This window comes from Athene cunicularia (genome assembly GCF_003259725.1).
Source record: "Athene cunicularia isolate RWA chromosome 6 unlocalized genomic scaffold, athCun1 chr6_part1, whole genome shotgun sequence".
NCBI classification, from domain to species: domain Eukaryota; kingdom Metazoa; phylum Chordata; class Aves; order Strigiformes; family Strigidae; genus Athene; species Athene cunicularia.
The window spans coordinates 8,743,630-8,768,869 of NW_020799105.1; the positions used below are offsets into that span (position 1 = coordinate 8,743,630).

At 34.6% G+C, this 25,240-nt stretch overlaps 1 protein-coding gene across 3 annotated transcripts in view; it reads left to right on the forward strand.

Annotated features, from left to right (window-relative positions):
- MYOF (myoferlin) overlaps nt 1–24,952 on the forward strand; it is a 71,309-nt gene extending 46,357 nt beyond the window's left edge. For 2 of the 3 annotated variants that reach the window (XM_026851075.1, XM_026851076.1), the window contains 26 exons: nt 1,839–1,981; nt 2,282–2,455; nt 3,553–3,664; nt 5,085–5,162; nt 6,939–7,120; nt 7,214–7,372; nt 7,534–7,632; nt 7,930–8,091; nt 8,613–8,778; nt 9,374–9,450; nt 13,206–13,217; nt 14,453–14,551; nt 15,121–15,246; nt 16,028–16,183; nt 16,298–16,389; nt 17,727–17,897; nt 18,426–18,574; nt 18,801–18,940; nt 19,912–20,000; nt 20,082–20,177; nt 20,620–20,761; nt 21,080–21,179; nt 22,116–22,309; nt 23,258–23,367; nt 23,713–23,860; nt 24,334–24,952. In XM_026851075.1, the coding sequence (XP_026706876.1) occupies nt 1,839–1,981; nt 2,282–2,455; nt 3,553–3,664; nt 5,085–5,162; nt 6,939–7,120; nt 7,214–7,372; nt 7,534–7,632; nt 7,930–8,091; nt 8,613–8,778; nt 9,374–9,450; nt 13,206–13,217; nt 14,453–14,551; nt 15,121–15,246; nt 16,028–16,183; nt 16,298–16,389; nt 17,727–17,897; nt 18,426–18,574; nt 18,801–18,940; nt 19,912–20,000; nt 20,082–20,177; nt 20,620–20,761; nt 21,080–21,179; nt 22,116–22,309; nt 23,258–23,367; nt 23,713–23,860; nt 24,334–24,369 (3,212 nt within the window). In that variant the 3' untranslated portion in view covers nt 24,370–24,952. Of the gene's footprint in view, nt 1–1,838; nt 1,982–2,281; nt 2,456–3,552; nt 3,665–5,084; nt 5,163–6,938; nt 7,121–7,213; nt 7,373–7,533; nt 7,633–7,929; nt 8,092–8,612; nt 8,779–9,373; nt 9,451–13,205; nt 13,218–14,452; nt 14,552–15,120; nt 15,247–16,027; nt 16,184–16,297; nt 16,390–17,726; nt 17,898–18,425; nt 18,575–18,800; nt 18,941–19,911; nt 20,001–20,081; nt 20,178–20,619; nt 20,762–21,079; nt 21,180–22,115; nt 22,310–23,257; nt 23,368–23,712; nt 23,861–24,333 lie in introns of those variants that run through there. The other variant, XM_026851077.1, reaches the window with a different exon arrangement.
- The last annotated feature ends 288 nt before the right edge of the window (nt 24,953–25,240 follow it).

The following is a 25,240-nucleotide window of genomic DNA, read 5'->3' on the forward strand; positions in this document are numbered from 1 at the left end:
AGGTAAGGTGACATTGAGAAAGTGTTCACTGTCTGCATGTTTCTCTATTTCCATTTTAATCACTGTTCCATCAAACTCACTGTTCTCACTGAGCCTTTCTTGGATCAAAAGGGACTGGTATTTTGAACAGTATATGTAATAAATGCATTTGTAAGTGCCTACTAGACAGAGAAAAGCACATAGTCTGAGAAGCTGCACATTGGTCTCAACTGCAGCAGCATATGACAATTTTGAGCCAAAAGCTTTGCCAAATTAAAAAAAAGAAAAAAATTAAGGCTAATACAAGCAACAATCTGCTGACATGGGAAGTTCCAGTTGGGAAAACTGTATGTATAAACAGTGTGCTTAGAAATTGAACCCATCCTTGTTTGAAGCAAGTTTCCAAAACATTTTTCCCAAGTCCAGTGTTAATGCAGTCCAGTGGTTAGGATTGGCCCTGTAAAATATGGATTAGTAGCAGTAATTGCTTTTTTTAGAGAAGTCAGGAGCTTAAGTTGAGACATGAAGCCTCTCTAATTGCACCACAAATATGTGGCAAAGCCAGGTTTGGATCTACCTGGTAATTTAACTGGGAGCCTTTAGCCAGGGCACAAGTCACCAAGAAATGCTAAGAGGTAAATCAGGAGGTCTGGGAACCAAAGGAATGTTTATGTTCACCCCACACAAATGTGTGATGGCTTCCTACATTGTCAGAGTGCAATAACTGCACTGAATTTCTGTGAGAAGGGAGCCATGCAAGACTGATCAGGATGAAATCTTAACAGTATGCAACTGATTATTAGGCAGTTCTGAAACAAAAAAGACTTCAGTCATTCTGTGAAGAATCTGATACTGCTAGACAGAGTTTGTCAGATTAGATGTACTACTAATCTGATCAGGTTAGAAAACCCTAAATACATAGGGCCACCATTTTTCCTGGAGTTGCTTGTCACTTACACTAAATTAAACTGTTACCAACGTAGAAAGTTGTGATATAAACAATCTCATAAGACCATAATTTGGATGCTACAGCACTAGGAAAAAGCAGTCAGTCTCTCACAGCAAAGTATTTATAGGACATTTAATTGATGGTTCAAAACCAAAATGAATAATAAAAGCAAAAGGGAAGGTTGTAGAAGTTTCTGGAAAGCCCTGAATTTTGCAAAACTATCGTGAATTTTAAGTTGTTACAAAACAGCTGAAAATTATCAAATAGTTATTACTTTTAAATATAAGCAAAATAAATAGCTATTTAAGGAGAAAAAAAGATTTTATCTTAAAGAGTACTGGTATCTGTCTCAACTGGAATCTCTGGAAGGAGTCTGCAGTAATTTTTTAATAAGAGATCAATCTAAATAAAAGTCTGAGTCATAGATCCCTAAAAACTGAATTATAATATGTAGAGCCAAAATACAGTAATAGGGTTACCATTTCTTAAAGTTTTATGATCAGAGTTCAGATAGTTGGTGTTCCTTTAAAAGCCAAGCTGCTGGAGTTGCAAGAGTACACAGGACATTCCACTTTTATTTAAAATTAAGGATGAGTTTTCCCTGCAGTGAAGTATGAAAAACAATACATCTAACATTTGAAAAAACAAAAATGCAAAGAAAAAAACTTAAAATGTGTTGTATATGTTTTAATGTTGAGCTTTTTACTGTCATATATATTATAACACAGCATCATCATAAAATGTCATCAGTTGCCCTCTAGCTATTGGCCATTTAGAATTTGCAATATCAAATAGTCTTGTGTGACTAAAGTTTGATCCTCTGAAGGTACAATAACTATTTCCCATGCTTTTCTTCTTTGATTCTTGCTTGTGTTTCTGGAAATATACCATATAATAAATTCTGTTTTAGGATGGGAATATGGAATTACTATTCCTCCAGACTCTAAACCAAAGTCATGGGTTGCTGCAGAGAAAATGTACCATACCCATCGACGACGAAGACTGGTGCGGAAACGTAAGAGAGATCCTGCTCAAGTAGTAACAGCAGGAAGGGTAAGCAGAAGAGAGATGCAGTCAGAGACTTGTACTGTGTAACAGTCTTGAGTTTCTTTTTTTAAAAAAAAAATCTGCATGAGATTACTCATTTCCTGAATAAAGAAAAAATTTAATACTGAACAAAAAAATCTAGAATAACGTTGTATGTTTTCATTACATTCCTCTTCTTTGTCTTTTTGTCAATTGATATTTTCAGTTTTGGTTTATGAGGGGATTATAATGTGTGCCAGAGCAAGTGCCAATTTTTTTCATTACATTTGTACAATACCATGGATAACAAGGATTTATGTTTTCCAGGGAATGTCATCATATGAAGATCAAGAAGGATGGGAATATGCTTCCTTGATTGGCTGGAAATTTCACTGGAAACAACGTAGTTCTGATACTTTCCGTCGAAGACGATGGAGACGAAAAATGGCTCCCTCAGAGACACATGGTGCAGCAGCTATCTTTAAACTTGAAGGTGCTTTGGTAAGGGCTGGAGTACCACAAAAATATTTGAAAGTTCAATCTGTTAATTTACAGTAAATAAACAATTAAGTATACCAGCTATTTTAGTCCCTGAATTGTTAAACTGATAAATAACCGAGGAACTAATACAGTTTATATTGTTAAATGGTTTAAAGTCTGAAAGGGACCACTGAAGTCAGAGTAGAGACTTTTGCATAACATGCTTATTACTTTATTTTTCAAATTATTTTAATTATTACATTATGTGAGGCCAAATTACTACACAAGCCTTCTGTAAGTCAGAAGATAGCTCAAGTTTCTCATGCACATAATTTAGATATACTAACATCAGCACAAGAAACAACAGACACTGAAATAGCTGCTGCTGATTAACGATTGCATGTACAACCAAACACAAGGAAGGATAGCAAAGTGCTGGAGAAAACAGAATGTCATACATCAGAAATAGATCATCAGAACTTAATATTTCTGAAGTTTTCAGGTTAACACAGCTTCATAAATAAGCTCTAATGACCAAAATACAAATTGAAGCAAATAACATGAGGCTACTTTGTTTTTCTGAAATAATGAATCTGAGTCTGATGGTATAGCATTGATAAAAATTTGCACCTCTTTCTTGGTTTGTTTCTCTTTCTGGCATCAAATGTTGACCCATGATTCATTGTCAGCATTTTCTTCCTCCACTTAATTTGGTTCTACAGAGTTTAAAAATTTCTGTTTCCATTTCTTTACTAACTATGCTTCCTGGGCTATTACTAGGACAAAAGCCTTAGAGCAATTCTCTGCAGTTCTCAGCACAGTGCAGAAGACCTGCAACCTCTCCTTCAGTAAGAGTTAATGGGTAGCTAGTATATCTCCAGAAATAAGACATTCTGAAAAGTAAGATGAAATTACTGGATCTGATTTTTGCACAGCTTCAATGGCAACAAGAAGTTACCTTTGGTCATGAGTAAACATCTTTTAGAACACACTTACTCAGGAAAGTAAATTTCAACTTGTCCTGGAGGAGAGACTGAAACTTGTATATTCCCACACACAGTCTACTTTTATCAGGGTTATAAACATGCAGTAACTTTTTTTTCTCTATATAACTTCAGGGAGCAGACACTAGTGTCGATGATGGAGAAGGGAAGAGTTCAGATAAAACCAAGGAATCAGCTACAAAGGTGTTTGGTGCCAATACACCACTTGTTTCCTGCTACTTTGACAGTAGGTTCTTTAACAATTCCTTTCATATACACCATGTCTGTTTCTCCCTGGTCTCAAACAGAATTGTAATTCTTTGTGTTTTACATCTAGGTTTATATGTTATAGTTACTATCTGATCCTTGACTGGGCCCTGTTTAGGCTACTAAAAGACAGATCACAGTTAGTCATTTTGATATTTCAGTCCATTGTCATGCAGACATTTTAAAACCTGTATGAGACAGGAATTCTAAAGCTAACTATTTCAGTACTGTCTTAAATGATGCATTTTTAGCATTAGGGTCCCTCCATAATAATGCAGGAAGCTAAGCCAGCAGAGAAGATGTATGTATAGTTATTTTTTTGCTGGTTTAGCTCACTTAACCAGCTCAATGCAGGGTCAAACAAATTCCTGACCCAGAAGAAGCAGTAAGACCATGTAGTTGAGTTGGCAAAGTGAACAAAACTGTAACTTTGCCAAGCTGGATTTGCTTTAAATACCTTGGAATCACTGTAATGAGATTCACAAAAGCAGGGACACTGAGATGGGAGCCACCAATGTTAGTTAATAGGAGTAGAGGCCAATCCCATCCACTCCTGAGACTCAATATCCTTTTTGAGGATTTCTGACTGGAACACTCTATTTGGACTCAATAGCACTTGATCTCCCTGCTTGGAATGGGTGCCTAAATCTTAAATCTTGTCTTTCAGAAGCTGAGGAAGATTATTGTGGTTTCTTTTAAATAATGACCACTGTAGGAGGAAAATGGCACCTTTTCCTGCCACAGTTCAGAGGTTTCAGCTCATTGAAGCTATGAATGGCTCAGATTTTTCCAAGGGATAAAAGTGTCAGAGCTGATATCTTTTAAAGAGAGCTGTAGTAATTGAGCCACATGCTGTCCTGGGTTTGGGCTGCTTTTACATCTTCCTTTAAGCTATTCCACCTTGCCTGCAGTGATTTTTTTTTTTTTTTATTTTAGCCAAAAGAGACAGAGTTACAATTGGAATAATCTTCTAGAGCTAATAGCTAAAAATGTCAAACTCCCAGGTCCTTGGAAGTGCTGTAGTGAATACTTAAATTAAGCATAGGAATGCCCGGTTCTTGATTCTTTTCAGAGGAACTAGATTATCACACCATTTCAAACAGGATTTTTTTAATAGAAGGATTTTTAGATTATCATATGGCGAAAAAAGCCCAATGTTAGCTTTTTTTTTTTTTTTTTTTTTTTTAAATTTCTGCTTTAAGTTGTGTTGGAACAAATGTTCTCAGGTGCTAGCTCTTTGCTAGTAGTACACTTGTCACCAGAAAATAAAAGCAGAAATGTTACTATAGTGCTTGTGCTTGAGTTAAAATGTGTAAGGAATTTTTATAAACTCGAAGTATCTTCATTACAGAAAAGAAGCCTGTATAATGCAGATGACTTTTTTTATTTATTTGATACAGGAGTATATACTTACCACCTTCGCTGTTATGTCTACCAGGCAAGAAACCTCATGGCTTTAGACAAAGACAGCTTTTCAGGTATGGAAAAATCCTGCTAATGGTGCAGAAAACCTACTTCTGCAATGAACTAGTAACTTGATTTAGCTATAGAATATCTTAAAACCTTAAGGTCTGTGCATGAGTCCCAGCTACTGAAACTACGCCATAAAGTCTCAGCTTCATTACATATGATCCAGATTTGGTTAATACTGCCCCAGAAGCTGTCAAAATGGAAGTGCTTTAAATGTGCAACACCTGCTGCTGCCAGTGAATTCTCAGTGAGGGAGTGAGAATTCAAATAAAGTCTGAATTTCCCATGACCAATCCCTTCCCTATGCCTTAGCTTCTCCTTCTAACCAAAGCCTACATACAGTTCCTAAGCTGTCCTGCAGAAAGCTTGCACAAAAGCAAGGATGAAGAAAGTTGGATGGCTGTTATGTCACCAGCTGCCTCTCAGTGTTCAGTATTTTGTATTAATTCATGGCTGAGATGAACTTGTAGAAAACTACACTGTGCCTTACTAATAAGCATGGCTTTTGTTTGTTTATACAAGTGTACCTGTTACCCTTTTATTTCCAGCTCTTACATATTTCAACAGTGTTGTATCCATTTGGCATCTTTGTAGTCAGGCTAATTCAATACTTAGGTTCTCAAGTATTTAATTTTTGCTAATCAGAACTAAAATTCCACCAAGAAGTCAAAGAGCAAATTGAAATTACATTCAGTAGGAATATGACTACACTTCCTTTAAATAAGTTCAACCAAAGATAATGATAAAATGAGAAGCTTAGAATTTTCATTCCCGTCAACATCCATTTGCATCCTTTTCTCCTTGTTTTAATTAATAATTAAGTGTAATGCACTTGTTAATTTGTTACAGAAGATATACAGCTATAGATATTTTAGTGCTGTTTTCTGAAATGAGGGTGGTTTTGTATAGCTGCCTGTATGTATTTGGTCTTCAATATGCAGCACTTAAAAGCAGTAAGAAGAAACAATGATAAATGCCTCTAATTTGCATATGTAGAATTCAAGATAGGGACCTCAGATGCAGTCAAACATAAACTAGCAGATCTACATTTTATTTTCCTCTAAAAACTAGTTTGAAGAGGTAGCCAAATTTTGTAAAACTGATCAGGTACCTAGCCAGAAGCTGTTGAACTGACCTAAAGATAACCTTTAAAATAGCCTCTAGTCCTTAGCAATTACAATTTGTAGAGGAAATGTTAATGACCATCATCAGATACCTTCTACAGAACTCTTTATGGTTTAAAGACCTGCCAAACACTGGGCCTAGACCACTTTAATCATTCATCTGTTTCACAAGAAGAGGTTGCTATAAATAAGCATGTTTGAAACCAGAGCTTGATCCGAGCAATATAGCCTTGGAGAATTTGTTGTCTGGCAACTAGTCAGAACTATAATTATTTCTTTGTATTATTTATGAGACTGTACAGTTATATATCAATGGAGACAATGAAGAAAAAGCTTCTACAGACAATATTTAAGAGGAAACTGGTATAGCCAGTGTTTCATTTTAATTTTCAGGTTCTTTTTCTGATTTGCAAGATGTTTTATAATTTTCATTTATTACTCTGTTAATCAAGACTTGTATAAAGGAAGCTATGGAATTTGCTCTATTAAATGTAAATTATGTGTATGTGTGGGCTTATGTTTTGTATAGAAAGGCTTATAGACCTGGTAATGACAGAAGAAAAATAACATACTATATTTGATAAAAATTGTGCTTGTGTACCTTATGGCTTGATGGGGTTTTGTTTGTAACTATGCTTTTAACTTTGTATTATATTTCAGATCCATATGCTCATGTTTCTTTCCTCCATCAAAGCAAAACAACTGAAATAATTCATTCAACATTAAATCCTACATGGGACCAAACTCTCATATTTAATGAAATTGAGATCTACGGGGACCCACAAACAGTAGCCCAAAACCCACCTAATGTTGTTATTGAACTTTTTGACAGTGACCAAGTGGTAGGTGAATGCTTTTTACCCTGATTGCTTTTTCATTTACTTACATTAATTGAGAATAACATTAATGGCTATAATTGTTATTTTGGGTTGCAGGGTAAAGATGAATTCCTTGGAAGAAGTGTTTGTTCCCCCATGGTCAAGTTAATTCCAGAGGAGGACATCACACCAAAACTGCTCTGGTATCCTGTAACAAATAATGGCAAAGCTAGTGGAGACATTCTTTTTGCTGCAGAACTTATTTTGAGGGACAAGGTATTTATTTCTTATATCTATGTTTTTGTGTGTATATATAATATGATACATTATATATCCTTTCACAGTGAGTCATACTGTAAAGAACTGTCTTAATATTTCCAAGGTATTTCATTTAAGGAAGGTGAGAGAAACTAAAACTCATGTTTGTGTCTTAATAGGGTGGTGCCAACCTTCCAATTCTTCCATCACAGAGAGCGCCAAAGCTTTACATGGTACCTCAAGGAATCAGACCAGTAGTTCAACTCACTGCTGTTGAGGTGTGGCTTATTCTTAAACTAACTGAAGTACAGTCATCTCATCCTCTAGATAACATGTTTGTGTATTTGCTTAAAGAAAAAGAAAAAAAATCATAGTGAGAAATATAGGGGATTTTTTTAAGTGTTTTTGAGTTTCATTTTTTCCATTAACTTTTCTAGAACAATAACCTTGAAATATTTTGCCAGTCACATTTTATTATTGAAAGGACTTTGTCTCTTCTTTCCTACTTTTTGAGTATCATATTAAGCATATTGATATCTCTCCCACTTTTGCTTATATTGGATTTTATTTTACAGATTCTGGCTTGGGGGTTGCGGAACATGAAAAACTACCAACTGGCACCTGTTATGTCTCCGAGTCTTATTGTGGAATGTGGGGGTGAAATGGTAGAATCTGTGGTGATCAAAAACTTCAAAAAGACACCAAATTTTCCATCTTCTGTTCTCTTCATGAAAGTTGTACGTTGCAAAAAAGCCTGTATACCAGCTATCTATAGCAAAATCAGTTATCCCATACTTTTAAATGTCAAGTATTTGTTATGCAAGAATGAACAGAAAAATTTGCACATCCTTTTTTGACTTAACATAAGCATTATACTAAAAATTCTAGTAAAGATCATGTAAACATGTCTGTACAGTCACTGATAAATTATATAATTTTATATGCACAGTCCAGTGCAGTACATATATGTTTATTTGAAAAGGCATCAATTTACCTGTAGATGTGTGGCTAGTTTCCTACTGCTAGGGTGGCAACTGTGCAGGAGTCAAGAAAATTCAAGATTTGAGGCAATTAAAACTATTCTTACTGACTTTTATTGAACAATAATATGAGGTTAGATTTTCACTCACCATACAGCTATAGAACACAGTAGCTCAATATTAAATAAATGAAGTAACAGCTCTTATTTAGGGGGGAAATTTTTGTTCTTTATTTTCCTTGTTTACATTATAAACAAACTCTACCCTCTCATTTTTAGCTTTTGCCAAAAGAGGAGTTATACAGTCCATCTCTTGTTATTAAAGTAATAGACCACAGACCATTTGGACGGAAGCCCATCGTGGGACAGTGTACTATTGATTTACTGGAAAGCTTTCGCTGTGACCCCTACACTACTAAAGAAGACATTGTACCACAACTGAAAGGTAGACAGCTGGGAAATTAAAAGTTCTGCTTTCTTACAAGATGCTAGAATAACCTATCTAAAAGTACAGTCTACTCTGAATACTGTAGTGATGAATAGCCATCTCATACTGTGTACTTACTTGGAGATAACACTATCTGAAAGAAAAAAAAAATCTAACTCAGAGTATTAATTAGTGCAGTATTCTATGGAGCATAAGAGGACCAAATGCAAAGGCAAGTCCACTCTCAGACTTGTGCTTATTCCCTGAAGTTCCTCTTTGGTAATCAATTAGGAATTTAACTATCTAAGTATCAAAGTAAAGATACAGTTCCAGCAAGAATGCTCTGAACACAATGCTGACATTTTTCTCCATATTTTTTTCCAAGTTCTACTCTTTTTTTAATTCTATATATTTGAGAAATGTTTGCATATCCTGCACAAAAATAGTGTATTTTTAGCAAAAAATTGAAAATTATAGCTTTCTTCAGAGGATCGAACATACAACTGATGCATTATTTTACATCTGTAACAATTTGGTGTTCAAATCTGATGAAAATGTTCAGTAAGATATTTTTCTTACACCATATTGCCTTAGTAAAATCTCTGGCTTACAGTTGGTCAACTCTCTGCTGCACCTCGTCTGGATACAGTAATTGAAATGGAAGACACACAGCCACTGCTAGCAGCTCAGGTAAACTTTGAAATTTGATGATTGACTTTCTTCAGATCTGTGATTTCTGAGAAGCTATCTAGACAGCAAAATTGTCAGAAACATATGCAACTTTCTGGAAAGCCAGATGGAACAAAGATACTTTATGACAGGAAAGCAAAGGAAGTATGTTAACAATTTTAACCTCTGTTTTCATATAGTAAACATCAAACTACAGCTTTTTGTGCATGGTAAAGTTCACCCAGTAGTTTAAGAATGGAATCACTTGTTCAACAACTACTGAAAGCACATGATAGAATGTTACGTAGTTGTCCACTGGTGGTGGTTAGAGCAGCCTGATCTTGCACAGGCTGAGCGGTTCTAAATAAAGGAGCTAGTAGGTGTATGCTGTGTTAGGTACAGAATCAAAGCCATGATAACGCAGACCTTCAGCTATTCATTTTATCACAGTTGTGGCTTTGCCTCTCTTACCACAAAGCCATTTTTTCTGTACTAACACTTCTTTTCTGTCTCTATTGTGCCTCATGAATCTCTCTACTGATGTCATTCTTTCAGGACCACCACAATACAATTTTACTTTCCAGGTAAAAAATAATTCAGCTTGCAGAATTTTACCCTTGAGTTGAAACATGAGTGAAGACAAATTCCAGACAGTATTACATTTTAAAGGAAAAAATTTTCACTTATTTTAGGACCGTAAAATGTTCCCATTACCTAGGTATTCTCACAAATTTCTAATGGCCTGTTATTTTAAAGCAAGCACAAAAGTTACACCCTTTAGTATAGTAATTTGTAAACTCTTAATACACAATCTTGATTTTTCCAAATACAGAGGTCCCAAATAAATACTACTGTATTTAAACTTTTGAACCCTCACTGCTATTTGAGTATGTTATTGATTGCATTGTTCTTCCTTAATTTCTTCTTCTGTATCTTAATGTCAAGATACTCAGACCTCGTATCTTGTAGACCATGTTCTTGTATGTACTTTCATCATACATGTAAACTATCCTTAATATTTAATTTAGAACTGTCTCTAACTTTTATCTGAATTAGGCTTTCTGTTCTAATATAAATGCTTTATAGCTGATACACAGAATTTTTATTTCCTTTAAAAATTTTAATGAAAGAGGTTAAATAAATAAAGAACACTTAGCACTTTGAACTCACCGACAAAATTGATTAAATTTGTGTAGTTGATTTCAACTATAAGAGGGAAAATTTTAAATGCTACATAAAGTGAAACACATGCTACATAAAGTGAAACACAGTTTCTTTTAGAGTTTGAAATCACCTGAGCCAAATATATTACAACACTGGATACAGTGATAGTATCCATATGAGAGAGGAAGGAATATTTAAAACAATTCAAATTGCAATAAGTACAAATGTGGAAAGTGTAAGTGATAAGCAGAAAAAAACCCCGAGGACACAAAATGCAAAAGTTTCATCAATTACATTCCAATTTCCAGTGTTTAAGCAGTATGTCAACAGCACTCAGCAAAATGGCTTCTCCAACAACAGTGCATGTATGTATGTACCGAGCTAATGCATGGAGATGACTGGTATGGGGTTGGATGGGGGAAGAATATTAATGTGATGTGGTCATGAGCCTGTACTTCTCTTGGCAGTCATGCTTGGCAGTCATGCAGATTTTGGAGGAGATGGTGCTCATAAGTCTAGTGTGATAAGTTACAAATATTAAGGTATCCTTCTTCCAAAAGTCTTACTATGTATATACAATATGTATGAACTACTAAAAGCTTTTTTTATGTGTTGGCTTAATTGGGATCTATGTACTAAAAGCACCAAAATCAACAGGAATTATTGAACCACACTATTCATATTTAAACTTTGTTTAAAAGTCTACTTTCTGGAGAATAAAATACATCTACAGTAAATAAAATTCTAACTCTAACTTTTCTAGGGACCCACCATATCTCTTATCTTTTTTTCCATAATTCCAAGAAGTTCAAAAAGCTAATGGTTCAGTGTTAGTATCTTGAAAACTTCATGTATAACAATCTACAGTGAAGGCACTGGGTACATGAATAAAAGGACAGTAACCATTACATGAACTTTACCATGTGAATATTTCACTCCAAAATCTCAAATCTATTATATGGCATTCTATTTTGTGTTTTGGCATTCTGTGAGCACATCCTGCTTACCAGTTTTAGTAACAATACTATCCAAATATCGGAGGCTCATTGTTTGCTTTGGGAATTTTTAAAGGAGGACTTAAGGTTTTGATTTTTTTTTTCTTAGCCTCTTCTTCCCAAAGCTACCAAGTGCATTACTTGAAGAGACATTTGAAGGTATATCAAGGGAAAACAAACAAACCCACAAACCCTAATTTAAACTCTTTCAAGATTATGCTTAGATGAAAGATTCAGAGTTCTACACAATATAATTTGTGAAAAGGCTTTAAGCTGGGAGTTTAAATTATTATTGCATAATTATGCAAGCTACCCTTCATGTTGTCAACATTACAAACCAGTGTTTAAACAAAGTCAAATTTAAATATGGCAAAGAATTCAAAATTGCCTCATGAATTCTGCCTCTAAGTTTTGCAAATCACTAGTGATAATGGGTTTTGAGAATAAATGACTCACAATTGCCTTTAGAAAATCTGACCGTCTCATGCAAATCTGAAAAAAAATTATGTTCCATTTCTGAAGTTAGTCAAGACTACTAAAATACAGTAGACCTGAACATCCCAGCAAGATAATTACTTACAGAATAGAAATGGAAGTAAATGAGCATGATATACCAGAGTGATGTCCTGACCTACTGATGCATTTGGCTTGTATTCATAAAAAGTTTTGCATATTTCTTCTGCTTTGCACAAAAATTTATGGATTATGCCTTTAAAATGAAACACAAGGTATGATATATGAATACTAGCACAAATCACACTTGTTAATCGTGGCTTCCAAATGGGATGCATGATGCTTATGCTTAATGGACTATCAGGTCATAATTACACTATCTGTGATTTAACAGGTGAAACATTTTGGATTGTGCACCTTTTTACTACACCTACACGGATAGATCTATCGACACGTATACTAGTTGTTACTATACTTTATAATTCTTCACTTTTTTTTTTTTTTTGACTCCTGAAAATTCACAGCCTGTAAACAATTGAAAAACAATAGTAGAAGAAAAAGGGAAAACGCTGTTGAGCATTCGCAAATTGTTTTATAAAGAATATTTAAAAAGGGCAAAAAATCACTTGAATTTTATATATGTGAAATTTGTTTGGAAAAGAATCTCTGGAATAGATTCAGTTTTATAAGTGCTCTTAAAAATATTTTTCATCTGAAATAAATCAGATCCAGTGCTCTCTGCAACCAGAGAGGGAAGCAGGGAATGATGCTACTGTGAAAATCAATAAATAGAATGAGGAGCAACACTGCAATGATACAATAAGAAAACAAAGTTTCTCTCAGTTTTACTTTGTTATGTGATGAACAAAGAGATGGTCATAATGTCCTACAGTCCTGAAAACTTGCTTTTAAAAATTTTTTTATATATGCTTCAGTTTAATATCTAGGACATACTGACAGCAGGGAAAAAAAAAGAAAAAAAAAAAAAAAAGTTAAACACATGGTCTGAATATTTTTCAAAAGTATTTATAAATTACTGAATACATACTATATATAAAACCATAAACTTTTAAAGCCTATTTAACTGTATAAAATTCTACAAATCATATCCTTACCATTGTTTTTATTTTGCTCTTTTTTTAATGAATTGATCCTCATGAACAGCTTACAGAAAAGGTAATGTATACTGCTTTTAAGAACCTACACATTGCTTTCTCGTAAATAAGATCTTCAGTTGAAAATCAGTATTCCAGTACTGCTACCTAAATTAGCATTGTAAGCATGTGGATGATGAGTAATCTCTGAAAATGTTTGACATAAAACCTACAATCGACTTTTAAAATGGTAAATTCAGGAAAAATATAAAAGACTGAATTAATAACCCCTAGATATTAAAAAAAACCACCTCACATTTAATAATCTGTATAATAAAATACTTTATTTAAATCCAAACAAAGATTTTTTAAAATTTACACAGTGAATGAAGACTATTCATTACCAATTGAAGTATGTTTTCCAGGGCAGATAATTATAATATGCAATCCCTATGGATAAATACAGAAAATAGCACTCTGTTGAAGAAAGTGATTATCAGACTTAAATAAATAAAAATATAAACACCTCCCCCCGCAGAAATACTGTCTTAGTGGGATGTATAGATTGCTAGCATCTAGGGTTTCATGAGGCTCACTGAAGTATTAAGAGGGCAAGACTCAGTGTTCCTTCTTTTCAGCTGCATTTGGTAAACATTAAGGTAGATCTCCAACCGTAAGATTCTGTCACAATACAGACAATCTCCACTGGCTTTAAAGGAATCATGTATGGTTAGAGCAGTTACAATTCTGTCCCAGGATTATATGGCAACAGTTTTTAAATAAATGGGAATGCTGAAAGCAAAATAGCACATTTATCCCTCAGGAAGAAGTTTTCACAGTCATGTAATTCCTGTAATGAATACCAGGTATGATGGTGTTTTCTCTTAACAGCTGAAACAATGACTGCACTGGCTAAGTGTACATTCACTTCTTCTGATTTAAGTAATCTAGAACTTAGATGGCTAGGCTGTGCTGCATGGCCAGAAGATGTAGGAGGGAAGGGTACACACCTCCAGAAATCAGTCCTTTGAGATATGTATCTAGATAGCAGTAATTAATTACTTTCTTGGAGATCGTTGGCTGTTGACTATTAGTGCAGCTGGATTATAGTCTAGATAACTAAACCCAGGTAAGAGAAATTCCATCTTTTTAGCTTTAATATTTACAGTCTAATTCTAGAGATGAACATCTAATATTACTTAACTGGTAGTAAGTTTCAAAGTATACTGTCTTTTAGTATGCTTAATTGTTCATTGTTTTTGTTGCAAATCATGGTTTATCTCCCAATAAAAGACTTTTTTGTTTGCTTTTTTTAAGGAGGAAGAAATTGTTGATTGGTGGAGCAAATTTTATGCTTCAGTAGGAGAACACGAAAAATGTGGACAGTATATGAAAAAAGGATATGACACTTTAAAGGTATTGCTCAGTATAAAATAAATTAACATAACTCAGAGCTATGCCCTTTTTTTTTTTTTTTTTTTAAATGCTCTTCAAAGTTTAATTGTACATGATTTCCTGTGAAGGTCCATTACTAATTCATGTGGCGAAACAGAGGTTTTAAGAAGACATCTTTGCTTCTTTTCTACTTAACTACATTAAGAGATGTATTAAGAGTTTAATCTAACCTTCAGTCAACTTCTTTGGGTGCCAGGCAGATCCTAAATAAACATACACATTGAGAAAGCATGAACACAGAGGATCAGTACTTTTAATGTCTGTTGGTTAAAAATTGAAGCCAGACCACTTTCATTTCTCAGCTAATACACCTAATGAAGAAAGTAAAGAAAAGCTTGTGAAATGCTATTTACTGGGTTTTTAACAAGGCCTAAATGAAGCTTGATAGCATGTTCTCTAAACATTGCATTTGCTTCCACTTTGATGTAAAAATGAAAATGGTAATTGTAGGCTACAATGGTGGAGCTGATACATGTGATGATTTCTGAACTGCACTTTTTTCATTTTCCTTTTTCTCTTATTTTTTTAAGGTGTACGACTGTGAATTGGAAAAAGTACCTGAATTTAATAGCTTAACAGACTTCTGTGATACATTTAAACTATACAGAGGCAAATCTGAGGACAGTGATGATCCATCAGTGGTTGGGGAATTCAAGGTAAATTTCAAATACTGGGCAACAGCCAAATGCTAGATGCAGTCTTTTGTAAGTGATTATCATTTAAGTAATTCTACTTGCAAGCATTTCAGATTAAATATGGATTCACACATTAATAGGGGCAACAGAAGCTTGTAACTACTTAGGTACAGGCCCTTCTTTTTCAAGGAAGGCACAGCTACACATTGCTCACACTAAATCTGATACATGTTAATTTAGAAGAAATAACCATTCCTGCTAATGTGATCTTCGCTGGTACCTGTGGAACAGCACCTTCCCAGATGGCCTCTAAAGTTTCACCTGCAGATGTTCTGCATGAAGTACATTATTAGAATTAATTTGGAAAAGATATTATGTACTATTTCTGTGACTCCATGACTTTGAAAGATTAAAATAACACTGTATGTAAAAAAAACCCAACAAACCACACAAACAAAAAAAAACCCTGCCAAAACCCAAACATTAAATGATGCTTTTGGAAAGGGAAACAAATATGAAGTATGTGTTACCTATTCTCAGCTGGAGCAAACTGAGTAACTGTGTTGAAATTAAGAGCTGTATTGATTTAAATCAGCTAAGGAGCTTGCCTTTGTAGTAAGTAAGTCTTATCCAAAACCCACTAAAGTAAAACAAAAGACTTCTAAGTGACTGTGAATCAGGCTATAATTTTGCTATTCCTATATAAACAGAGTGTGTATGTGTACAATAAATAAGAAAAAACAAACCTAACAGAGTGACTCCTATACATTGATCCTGACTGAGTCTTTGTATTATTTTTTAGGGATCCTTTAAAATCTATGCATTACCTGATGATCCCACTATTCCAGCTCCTCCTCGCCAGTTCCGTGAGCTACCAGACAGTGGGCCTCAGGAGTGTATTGTACGAATTTATATTGTTCGAGCTTTGCAGCTTCAACCCCAAGATAATAATGGGCTGGTAAGTCTTTCTGGTTTTGGAATGTCTGTGAGCTAACTCTGCTGTAGTATATTTTAAATTAAGTTAGTTTTGATAACTATTTCTTAACAATATTTTTTTTCTTATTTTAAATAGTGTGATCCCTATATAAAAATATCCCTAAGTAAAAAAGTAATTGAAGACAGAGACAATTACGTGCCTAATACTCTCAACCCAATTTTTGGCAGGTAACAAACTTTCTTTGTATTTTCAATTTGTTCTATTTTAGAATGCTTTCCTATTTTTTAAGATAAGCAATTATTTGAAATATCCAATGCTCTATTCATAGTTAGATACTGACAATTCTGAGTAAAGTTGCATAAGGCATTTCCTTTTAAAATCATTGGACAACACAAGTGTTTGGCTAGTCTACAGACCTTCTGTAGCACATGGGTAAATTGCACAAAGTCAAACAATGTATATATCTTAAAACCACCCTGTGTTATGCATACAAGAATAACAAAATAGGCTTATAGAATATGGAGAAAGTTTTAACTCTCAAAACTACTTGGATGTCATGATGAGTAACCAGCTTAACATGTATTCCCAGTACACTGGTCTTTCCTTCAAAGGCTAATCATATATTTGAAATACATGAATAGAAAAATACTAATTAGCATTGAAGAGGATACATCATCTTTAGAACTGCTAATGAAATTCTGGGTCTGGTTTGGTGTGCAGAGTTAGAGGAGGGTTTTGATAAATTAGAAAGGAGAGGAGGACTAGAAGGATTATAAAGACTTTGGAAAGTATACTCTGCAATGATGTGCTACAGGATTTCAATTGTTCAGATTATGCAAAGAAATGGAGAGCAAAGAGACTTGATTACAGGTAAAAAATACCTTCAAAATTCCAAGTTTTTCCAGAATGATTCTGAAAGTCAAAGTTAAAAAGTTAGACTAGAAATAAAACAGGAAAAAAAAAATGCAGAGAATAATTAACCATGGAATACTTTAACTCAAGGGTAATGGATTCAGCAGCAGTAGAACCATGAAGCTTCACATCTTGAAAGTAAATTCAGATAATTAATTTGAAAAAAAAGCTCTACAGTCTATTTTGTGTAGGACAGCTAGATGACAGAATAATCCCTTCTAGTCATAGAAGCTAAACATTTGGACTGTATTTTCAAGGCTCCAACTGTGATTGTATTGTGGTTAAAAAAAAAATTTTAATCATACAGATACTGGATTAAACAACCATCCTTTATACAGAGTGGCTGGCAGAGCCACATGCTCTCTCAGTCCCAATTCAAGCTACTGCACAGAAAACATCTAAGTAATTGTGCAGAAAGGAAGGATGTAATATCCATAGGAGTACAAATGACATTATTAACAAGTGCACATAGGAATTGGAACATTAAGTGGTAACTACTGCTAGATTTATCAGCATTGGAAGCATACCTTTAATTATCTTGTAAAGGCTATTGCCTAAAAAATAAACTAAGGGGGCTTTAGAGTTTTTTTTTTTTGTTTAAAAAGTATTGCTCAAAAAAGCAATAGTGTTAACTGGACATTTTAATGTTTAGAATGTATGAACTCAGCTGCTTCTTGCCTCAAGAAAAGGATCTGAAAATTTCAGTCTATGACTATGACACATTGACTCGTGATGAAAAAGTAGGTGAAACCATAATTGATCTTGAGAACAGGTTCCTTTCTCGTTATGGATCTCACTGTGGCATCCCACAGCAGTATTGCATGTAAGTAATTTTGTCTACTGAAAATTTTTATCTAGTAAGATCTAGTACCCAGTCTCTGTAAAAAATCCTTAATCTTAATTATATGGTTAAAAAACAAAGCCATGGCTTCCCATGGGTGTTTGCTGTGCTCAGTCATCTGAATTCGAAGTTAAGCTGCAAAGTCTTCATAAGAGCCTTGACTGAAAACCATGATGCTGAACATTTTAATATTCTCTTTATATGGTAATGTGTGTTATTTCTGTGCAGGGAACACACACTTAACAGAATTTTCTCACCTCCTCATGGAAATAAATATGAAAGCATCTGTTAGCATAAATTATTTTGATGTGTAAAGAAAAAATTACTTTGTCTTGGTAGGTAATTGAGCTGGTACAAAATCATGTTGCTCTGTCAAACTCAAGTGGCCTCAATCTAGGCAGTTACAGTGCTGCCCTTTCTGAATTAGTTGAATAAATATATTTTACATGACATGTAAATGCCATGAATGGTGAATAATTTTAGGATGTGTTTCTGTTGCTTTCCTAAAAGTTCAGGTGTGAATACCTGGCGTGATCAACTAAAACCAACCCAGTTATTACAAAATGTAGCCAGGTTTAAAGGCTATGCTCCTCCTGTCCTCTCTGAGAATGGTAGAAAGATTAACTACGGGGGACAAGACTATACTTTGGAGGAAGCTGGTGAGCTTGTTCACTTATTTTATATATCTGTCTTAAATTCATATTGATACAAATGTAAAACTTTCCATTTATTTATTGAAAAATAGAAAAAAAAAAAAGATTTTTTAAAATGTTGAGCAGAGTATTCTGCTCAATTTTAAATACCTGGGTTTAAATTTTTTTCAAAATTTCAAAAGCAAATTCTGGTACACAAGCCTCTGTTCTTTTTCCATTTCTTTTATTCCAGAAGCTAACAAAATTTTGCATCAGCACCTTGGTCCAGGTGAAGAGCGGCTGGCCCTTCACATCCTCAGAACCCAGGGTTTGGTACCCGAACATGTGGAGACAAGGACCTTATATAGCACCTTCCAGCCCAACATCTCTCAGGTACTATGAACCAGTTTACTTCTGGTTTCTTGAATGCAGAAATGGAGCATTCCTGCATTTATATCATGTTGTCAATAGAATGGTATCACTCAGGGGAAAGAGGGCTACAAATTGATATTACTTGGCTGAGAAACTAAAGCAGGTTAGTTTAGAAAGATAACAAAATGCAGTTATGTTTTGCCATTAAGACCCCCACCTTAAACACAGGCAGAGTAGAAATTGGGAAAGATTTATTTGTTACTTTGTCACTGAAGTAAACTGGAATATGTGTTTAATGCCTCACCAACAATAAAGGAGACAGCCTGGCTGAAGAGCTTCCTAGATATATTCAGCAAATGAGACCAAACTTCTATTTTCACTACAAGGTCCACAGGTGCTAGTTTAAAGACCAAGTCTTGTATTGGACCTTTCTGTTAGAGAGGAACAAGGGCTAACATGTATTCTAGCATTTGCTAACTCACCAGTGACTGTTTTTTAAGAAAGTTTCTGCAGCAACCCCTAAAACTACCTACAGAAATAAAGGGTCTTGCATTTGAAATAGAATATAAAATCTGCAGTGGTTACCTTACTTCAGAATCTGCTTAAGAGGATTGAGCATCTACTGGGTGGGCCACCAGCTGGCAAACTATTAGCCACATGTATGACAATGTACTTGATATCACCTCTGAGAGAACAGAAACTTGGACCTACAGAATGATAACTACTTAGGCACCTAACCTGCAGTGAGTTCACTAGGAACTGACATCCCTACCATCTTCTAGATTCTTGGCTTTGTTCATTTGAAGAAGCTTATATAACATGAGGGATTGGGTTTCCTCCAGTCTGTATTAGTTCTGACACTGGTAACATGAGTGAGCTCTGCTCTGTGGCTAAAATTAGTACTAAGCATGTCAATAAGCAGTTCCATGAAATTACCATGACAAACCTGTATGCAAGAAACAATCCCTCATCCATCTTCTCCACTGCTACAGGGAAAGCTCCAGATGTGGGTTGATGTTTTCCCTAAAAGCTTAGGACCACCAGGCCCTCCCTTCAACATCACTCCCCGAAAAGCTAAGAAGTGAGTATCTCTATATACTACACACCATCTGGCAGTCCTGACAAACAATTCAGTTCTCTTTCCCCAAACATCTTCTCCTAGGTATGTCTTGCGGGTGATTATCTGGAACACCAAAGATGTCCTTCTGGATGAAAAGAGCATTACAGGAGAAGAAATGAGTGACATTTATGTGAAGGGGTAGGAGCACCCTGTCATGTAACACAAATTGATGTCCTGGGAATGCCTAGACCATGGGTTACAAAGATGATTTGGTTTAGCCAAGTCAATGCACACTGCAGCCTCTGAAATAAGTGCTAACCTCAGAGAAGTACAGAAATATGAGATAAAGCACAACCAGTTAATGTGTGGTGAAAGATCCCAGAACTTCATCTCTTGAGATGGGAAGCAACAGAAAAAATAGTGCATTAGCTTTGGCGCTGATTAACCTGGATTCTTAATTTTTATATTTCCTAGTCTTAATATAAACACTTCAATAGAAATGAGAGAAATATACTACTAGGCTGCAAGTTGCCCTGGAGCAACTCTTACAGCTTGTTGCCAACCACTTAATGACAGGGTTAAAGCACAAAGAGTACCAGTGTAGTCCCACTGCAAACACCAGACACATCTCTATTTTCAGATGGATGCCTGGCAATGAAGAAAACAAGCAGAAAACCGATGTTCACTACCGATCATTGGATGGTGAAGGGAACTTTAACTGGAGATTTGTTTTTCCTTTTGACTACCTACCAGCAGAGCAGCTCTGTGCAGTTTCCAAAAAGGTAAATATTTCTAAAGATTTCCATACCTAGAATACAGATTGTAATTAGTCTGATAATTTTGTACCTACATATCACAAGAGACAGGTTTGGCTCAGTTCTGCATGCTTTTCTCAAACTGCTATTGCAAACAGATTCAATTTTGCCTTTTAGCCAGGAACAACACACTGGCAACAACAGCAGTTTCCTCTTAGCAAGAGCAAGATGACATCCTTAATACTTCCACCAACCCCAGAATTCACAAGTACTAACAGACCACAGCTTTGAATTTTCATAAGTAATTTTAAAAAGGTTCTTGGGCTTTGTTTTTTAAAATTTTAGGAACATTTCTGGAGTCTTGACAAGACAGAATTCAGAATCCCACCCAAACTGATCATTCAAATATGGGATAATGACAAGTTCTCCTTGGATGACTATCTAGGTAAGACTTAAATAATTATTGTTGTCTCAAAGTAAGAGGTAAAAATTAACAATTTTAAATTATCACATAAGAATTGTGTTTAAAAAGTGAGCCACTGAGCATGCAAATACACTCCTGCTTTCCCACACAGTACAGGATTACTTGTGCTCATGAATTAATAAGTGTATATTCACTCAGTAAAGGCCTACTTGCAGGTAAATCAATGTACTTTTCATTCAGGTAAGCCCTATCACAAAGTGCATTAAATGATAATGTGCATGAAAATTTACTTTGTTTATTTCTTTAAGTAAAATTACTTAAAACAAGAGTACTTCAAGTAAATTCTAAGTGAAAGTACTGACTTAAGGCTGTAATTTATGTTAAGAAATCAACTTCACACCATTATTAATGCTACTTCACACCATTATTAATCCCTACTTTTTGTAGAGATTGCTCTGCAGAAGATTGTCTTCCCTGTATTGACAGCTCCAAGTATTTAGCTTACATGCAAACCATATAGGCCACAAAATCTGAAAACAAATAATTCATTTATAACTATCATCAAAGTTAGCTAAATCATGCACTTCACCATCAGAAATTACATCAGTATTACTTTTCTTATTTTGGTTATCTTCTGTTTAGATCTGTGCAGAAAAAAAAAAAAAAAGCCCACCTTCTATTAAAAATCAAGTGATCTTGCATTAAAAAAGGGGGAGGAGAGCTTGCTAAATCCAATTTATCAACACCAGCACTTTCAACAACAGCAAGATGGGCTTAAACACAGCCTGAAGTGTCCCACTTCTTTGCCTTACAACATCCTTAGACAAACAAGAACGTAACTTGTATGTTGATTGGTTTTCCTGTAAAACATGTTTAGAGATAGGGAAGGTTGATGTTGAACCATTACGCCATATGGTTGGTTGTGTTATGCAGTGTTTGTTTTTATCCATCTCCTAGGCTTTGTGGAACTTGATTTACATAAAACAATCATTCCAGCAAAAGTTCCAGAGAAGTGCAATATAGGCATGATTCCGGAATACAAGGCAGACAGTTCTCAGAAGGCTCCCAGGACCGCCTCTCTCTTTGAACAAAAATCCATGAAAGGATGGTGGCCATGTTATGTTGAAAAGGATGGCTCCCGTATTTTAGCGGTATGATTATTACTTCTTTAAAAAGTAATTAAAACGTGCTCACCTTGCTTTTCAAAATATAAAGAAAGAGTGTGAAGAGTCCCCCACTTAGCTGTTAGCTTTCAGTGGGCAGAGGAGGAGTAAAGAGAACATTCCATGCACAATTTCAGGAATTTTCTTCCAGCAACAATTTTTTATTTTAAAATATGAGTTTAATACTTAAATTTATTTAATTAGTTTTAAACTCTGTTTAGCCTGAAGGACTCTGGCACCAGGTTGAGCCATGTCATCTCATCAAAGACATCCTAAATGTATTAAAGACTAAAGAAAAAAGTTTAAATCCAAACCATTTTTGTACACAGCAAATATAATTTATATACTGAGAACCCAGACTAGCTTCATGGTTTCAAGGGCAATCAGAGGCTGTAAAGCATTTTAACCTGTTCTGTGAAGAACAGAAAAGTCTATTTATCGCTTGCTGGAATATCAAGCCTTTCCATTGTGTCTGCTTCTTCTTTCTAATGCCTTTGCCTTTAAACTTTATTACTGGAATTTAATAAATGAGGAAGAATATTCAGAAACATCGATCAGGCAAAGCAGTATAAAAAAATGAGGTGCTTAGTCATTTGGAAAAGATGCAGTCCTTAGAGTTGTTCTTGAAAGAAGAGAATAATTGTTTTGCTCTTGAAAGAGGAGAACTGGTTTTGGTTTGCTAAATTGGAAAAAACAATGTATAGCTTAAAACAGAACAACAAATGAATTAGCAGAACCAATTTTATGTACTGGGACTTTTTTTCCATTTGTCATTTTCTGATGCTGTGTTATGACACTGTTATAGTGCAGAAGTATATTTTGAGAAAGAAATGGAAGGTACACAGATGCACACAAAACTCTTTGTATAAGTACCAAACAAGTACTACTAATGCTGTTCCAATAAGATGCTTGTTTCATGCCACATGTTTTCTGAAGGGTAAAGTTGAAATGACATTAGAAGTTGTCAATGAAAAAGAAGCTGAGGAAAGGCCAGCTGGTAAAGGAAGAGATGAACCCAACATGAACCCTAAGCTAGATCTACCAAAGTAAGATATTTTTCTCTCACTAGCTTGAGAAATATATAATATCTAGCTACTGTGATGTTCTTCACAAAATCTGCATGCATTCACAAGATCTATTAGACATGAGTTGTCCTTTGCAAAACTTCATTTATAAAAGCCAGTCTTATTTCCTTTTACAGGCATTAGGATAAAATGCAAGGGGGTTTCCGTATTAATGGCACACATTTACTGAAACTGCTGTTTTACAGTACAAAAGTATCTGTGCTTTCTTCAACCTTCAGACCAGAGTGTTTCAATGTGTTATACTCTCACACTGAAGTATTCCCTGTTTTTATTGTATGAGTAATATTTGTTTCTTTCAAAATGCAGCCGACCAGATACTTCCTTCCTTTGGTTTACAAATCCCTGCAAGACAATGAAATTTATTGTGTGGCGCAGGTTTAAATGGCTCTTTATAGGCCTTATCATCTTGCTGATTTTACTCTTGTTCATAGCAGTACTCCTCTATTCATTGCCGGTAAGAATTTTTAAATGTTACTGTTCTTCAGATGTGATTATGAAGTTATTTTATATATGAGTCATCAACAGGATACACTTCTTACTCAGACAAGAGATTCTATTAATTCAGTTTTATCAAGAAGATAGAGATTATATTCGTATAGCTATAAACAATTTCAACTGATTTTTATTGAGAAGCAATTAAAATTTATGTTAAAACTAACCTATTAACTACAGATGGAGCAAATAAGTGCTTTAGAAGTGTTAATAACCTACACAATTAAAAGTAGTTAATAGATGGTCTAGAGTCTGGATTTCAGTCTAATTTAATCTGAAATATTTTACTCATTTTTACTGTAATTTAACTAAAATTACCATACCCTCAATACATTCTGATCCATTTAATATCTTAAATGTCTTTTACAAAACTAGACTGAAGGATTCCCTGTACATCTTTTTACCTCTATTGTTTCTTCCCTCCTCCCCTAACAGAACTATTTGTCAATGAAGATTGTGAAACCAATTTAAAGAAGAGTTTTTTTACCTCATCTTTTTAAATAGTAATGCAGTTCACCTCAAGCTGTGGACCAAATTCAGCAAGGCTCTTCATCCTTTTTATCTGCTATTATTTGGAACTGTAAAATAGAGAAGTAAGAATTTAACCAAGGTCAGCCAAGGTTCAAGAGGTCAGGTGTTTTTAAAAAACAGAAGATAAACCCCCTCAAGTTTTGTGTACATTTTTTTACTTCAGTAGTATCTACACATGGTAAAGTTCTGACTTCCTTGCTTTTAACCTAGATTTTCATAAAAATTACTCTGTTTTTTTTAATGGATACTTCATTTTGTGAATGCCTTTCTATTGAACACATTTTGAAACTTTACATTTTAACTTAATGAAAAACAAGCACTAGTTATGTATACCAAAAAAACTTCACAGTGCAATCAAAGAAGGGTCAGACATTGTTTCTAGAAAAATTTTCATCATCATGCTGCTTAAAATTCTCAGTTACTGCACTGTAGACTTGACAATTATATATGTATCTTGACAACTGCACATGTGTAGAAATAAACTGTTTACTTGGTATAATTTACAAATGTTTAAATAAACATCCACAAGTAAATGCAAGTTTCCAGTTTATCTATTGCAAAAACTGTAGTGCATTAGGGATTATATAGTGTCTATCAGAGAATGTAATGCCACAGGTCTGGAGCTTAAGGTATTTTACCATTATCTTTACAGTGAATAATAAGAAAATACTTCTGTACAAAGTTCTAATTAATTTCTTCATTAATGAGGAAATTAATAAATAAATGAAATTTGTAGAATAGTTTCACTTCACTCCTTGTACATAGAGATGATCTTGAATCCCTTGTTTGAAATCTGATCTGCACATGGGAA